A 4560-nucleotide genomic window follows, 5' to 3' on the forward strand; every position below is an offset into this window, starting at 1 on the left:
CTCCGGGGTTTTTGGACATGTACTGTTTCTTCAATTTAACAGTGTTCGCTTTATTTTTGTGGAAACAAAACATGGTTAACAAGTTCTGGATCATTTCTCCACTCTTTATTCAAATATTTCTCGTATTGCAGCTGTGCGCAGGCGTTTAGTTTTTCGCATCGAGTTTTTACATATTCGTAATTTAAATTTTTTTAATAAAATCAATTGGTGGTTGTTCATGATTGTGTATGGATTAATATCAAAACACTGAGGATTTGGCAAAAGCCTTTTTCATCTATTAAAAAACCACTTACGGGGCAATGTTTATTGTAAGAACAACATTTTTTTCTATGAATCGACATACTTTAAGCATTGTTGACGCTATTTCCATTTGAATGAGGAAATAGCGTCAATGACTTTATTTCCAAATTTTTGTTGACTTTATTTCGCTTTTGAAAAGGAAATACCAGGGTGGGAAATAAAGTCAATTGACCTTATTTCCATTGACCTTATTACCTGTCACCATCATTTTCATATGCCAGCAGCATCGTACTTTTGCTGTATATATAGGGCATATGTGAAGATTGACGCTTTCTGACATTGATTGAAGAAGTCGCGCAAAAGTTAGCTGCCTTTTCTAAAACTCCGTTTAATCTTAAACAGCGGAGGGAGGCCATTCCCAACATTTATAGCACTCAGGAAAGTATTTTCCAAACTGCCTTAATGCAAGAGATTGGGATAGTAAGCCATTGGCTTATGAAACCATAATTAAGCCTATATTGTTCAACCGAACCTGGTGGAACTCAGCAGAGAAGGCTACACTGGCTAAGCAACTACTGCGCGTACAGCGGATTACACTTATCAGCATGAGTGGGGCAATAAAAACCACGCCTACACGCGTCATGCTAAACGTTATGCCTGTAGAGAATGCAATCACAATTGCCCCAGCACGAACTCTCATTAGGCTCAGCAAAACCGGATTGTTAGCTAGTTCGGAATATGGACGCGCTGGAGTTCCGTAGAGATTTAATTTCGTCTCTGACAAACAAATTGCTGCGCCTCCGAAATGGCTCCCAGTAGCTACTTCCCTACCTACATTCCCTTAAGGGCGGATTAAGAGGGCGGGGTTACTGGAATAAGGGAGCAAGGTTGGTGGAGGTGTCTATTGTTGGGAGCTCTTAACCAAAACTACTTTCAGGCTTCCGCATTTCTGTGCGCTGTGACGTTCGTTAGGGAGGTTAGCATGAGATCTGATAGCCAGGCTCTAAAAGCATTGGTAGTGCGCTCGAAATCGGTAAGGGAATGTCTGACGCGTCGCAATACTCCCTAATCAGGCTAATTTTGGTGCCGGGCCACAGTGTAATTGCGGAAAACTTCATGGTGGATGTCTTGGCTTGGAAGGGCAGCCTTAAAGCTACCAGGAATGGAGCAGCTGGGTATGCCTCTGTACTCCTGCGGTTCACTCTTGGACGATTAAGCCTAATGTAGGATCAACGAGCGCTGTACTTGAGCTAAGACATACGTGGTGGAGGATCCTTCTGACATGTAGTGGAACAGGGTGGTCACTGGAGCTTCTTATGGTCGCAAAATAGTTGCAGGATCCTTCTGATTAAGCATTATTTCTTTTTGTAAAAAATTGATTACTGAAACCAAAGAAAGGCGTGATAAATACTATGTGGATTCTACACCATCAATTTCAATGGTTAGAAAGTGGTTTACTGCACCGTTTCGTAACCGTTGGTCAAACATTTATCCATCATATAACACCAGAGACCAAGGGACAATCATGAAGGCCAAAGTGGATTTGTCGGCCAATAAGGTCATGGCAGAAGTTTTTTGGAATGCACACGGTGTCATTCACATCCATTAACTTGAAAAGGACAAAGCGATCACTGGCGATATTATTTAGATATTTTGGTGCTGTTTCATCAAGGCAGTGCACGTGTGTAGGCACCATAGAAAAACCATCAATTGGTCTACGAACTCCATCCCCAACCAGCAACCATCGACTTTTTCCTGTTACCAAAACCCAAATAAAAGCTGGGCGGTAAGAGATTTGAGTCGAATGAAGAGGTCATCACTGAACCAAACACTAATTTTGAGGGCATTGAAAAACCTATAATTTGGTAGGAATTAAAAAATTTAAAAAAATGCTGGCCTGAATGTATCGAGCTAAAATGAGACTGTCTTGAGAAATAAAATGCTTTTTCGCCGAAAAATATCTATTTAATTCAAAAAGTCAGTGACTCGTACAATACGTAAATTATTTAAATTAATAATTTGTTCAATCCTTTCGGTAAAACTCGTCATAAGGCAATACACGCAACACACCAGCCAACAGCCGTTTAACAATTTTCGCAACGGCATCATTTATTTGAGCTTCCATATCAGAATACAGCAGCTTCCAATTGTCATTGATGAGTTGATTTAGAGAATTGGCCAATTGTTCGTTACCATTAAATAGATTTTCGAATTTCACTTGCATTCTGTGTGAAAAGAAAAAAAGTAAATTTGAATTTTATAAATCATTAAAATTTGAGTGTCATGAAAATTGTCTTACAATTCTGGTGTTAATTTGCATTTGAGGCCCTTAATTTTTATGAACTGCTTGCCATCTTTCCGCACGTCTTCGCTCTTAAATTTCAAACTGAGTTTGCTATTCTTCAATTTTATTTTCGCATAACCAGTGGCGTCCATTGGTAGTATCAGCACCTTGCCGGTAGAAATGTATTCTCCATCGACTACCAAATTTGGTATCGTTATATATAATTCAAATTTTGAATTTACTGCATCCTTTTCAAAGCCCACGATGCGTTGCACAGTTAAATTGCTGATGCCATGCAGGTACATTTTCTTGAATTCCAAATTAAGCGAAACTCCCGAATGCGGGTTCGCTTTTGTAAGAACAACGCCGTCGAGTGACAGTTTTTCTATATCGGTAAGACCGATTTCCGGAATTCCTTGAGCATAGTTTTGGAAAATGAACGGAAGTATTTTCGCAATGCAATCAACATCGCCAGCGTGACATTTTTCTATTTCGGAAGCTGTGTATTTTTTGAGGGCAAAAACAAAGAAAGTATTAAAATATTAAGATTAATAATTAAAGATTATATTTAACGGTTACAAAACTAATTAAATATATAATATAATTAAGAATGCAAGTATGTGATTGTTGTTTTTTTATTTTATTTGAGGCAGTCTTAAATACAGATTACGTTGAGCTTCCTGATAAAGCAGTCAGCGATATTTACAAATTTACAAACGAAGTAGGTATCAGTCAATGTTGCCATAAATTTTTTTTATTTTTTACCAAAATCCTCGGAAAAAGTTACCAAATTCAACAAAAAATTACCAAAGTTATTTTATGTGCAGAACTGTACAAACATACATATCGAGCCCTAACCACCATAATAACGTATCCCACATTTTTTTTTTAAGTTTCTTTTTGATGCGGAAATGTTCCTAGAGCATCAAAAAGAAAATTTTGAAAACAATTTAGCTTACGTTATTTTGGCAGTTAGGGCTCGATACACATGTATATCCGAAGATACCAAGCTTTTCAGGCAATCAGCGCTCCATTAACCTAAAATTTCTACGACAGTTTATTGAATTTTTTTAAATATTGAACAAAGATTGAATTTGTTAGAGCTCTGTTAAAGAAAGAAAAATATTTTTATAAAAAATAACCAAAATTACTAAAAAAATAATATGTTAAAACTTGTCAAAATATGGTGCGGCTATAATTTTTTCGACCACTGTATGTAAACAAGTGACAAGAAATTATATTAAAAATTCAATGCTTGAAGGAAAGCTTTCGACTCACACATAGACAGAGTGAAGCCCCGCTGAATGCCGTAGCTTTTTGAACGAGAACATACGTATTGTAATTGAAAAGCTGACGAACTGACAGAGAAAGGTAGGGCCACCCAAAACCTTCCAGGAAAGGACACGGTGGATATACTTAGCAATAGCCACTTTCAAGCAGTTTGTTAAAGAACACACCATTCTAGTAGCCAAGAAATACTGGAACAACTTTCGCCTTGCCAAACTTTCAGGATTACCTGGTATTTCTATTAAAGGGAACGCTTGCGGTCCACTTACTAATGTGGAATTAGAACCAATATTGACCTATTTGACATGTACAACCGAATTGAAAATGTTACCAAATTTAAAAATAAATTACCAAATTACCAAACTTGATAAAAAAAAAAAAATAACTACCAATTTTGGTTAAAAATTACCAAAGCGGCAACGCTGGTCTCAGTGTGAATGCAGACAAAACAGACCTAGTGCTCTCCACCAGAAAGTTATAAATTCAAGAAAGTAGAAAGCTTCAATCGCACCTACTAGACTCTAATACAGAAAAATCACACACGTGGAACCTAAATGTTGAAGAAATGGTGAAAAGGGTGTGCGTTGCTCTTTCTTCTTCTTCTTTTTTGGCGCTGTAACCGCCTAAGCGATTTTGGCCGAGTTCAGCAAAGCACGCCAGTCGTTTCTCCTCTGTGCCAACTGACGCCAATTGGAAACGCCAAGTGAAGCCAAGTCCTTCTCCACCTGATCTTTCCATCGCAGTGGGGG

The 4560-nt window shown here is 37.9% G+C and overlaps 1 protein-coding gene across 1 annotated transcript; it reads right to left on the minus strand.

The window, feature by feature from the left end:
* Positions 1-2263: 2263 nt before the first annotated feature.
* On the minus strand, positions 2264-3023 carry LOC108371368 (circadian clock-controlled protein-like; the record flags this gene model as incomplete). The annotated part of the gene is made up of 2 exons (XM_017626919.1): positions 2264-2465; positions 2540-3023. Coding segments are annotated over 2 exons (686 nt in total), but the record flags the coding sequence as incomplete, so codon positions are not given.
* Between the last annotated feature and the right edge of the window lie 1537 nt (positions 3024-4560).

This window comes from Rhagoletis zephyria, unplaced genomic scaffold (assembly GCF_001687245.7).
Source record: "Rhagoletis zephyria isolate East Lansing unplaced genomic scaffold, Rhagoletis_zephyria_1.1 Rzeph_scaffold_04922, whole genome shotgun sequence".
Lineage (NCBI taxonomy): Eukaryota > Metazoa > Arthropoda > Insecta > Diptera > Tephritidae > Rhagoletis > Rhagoletis zephyria.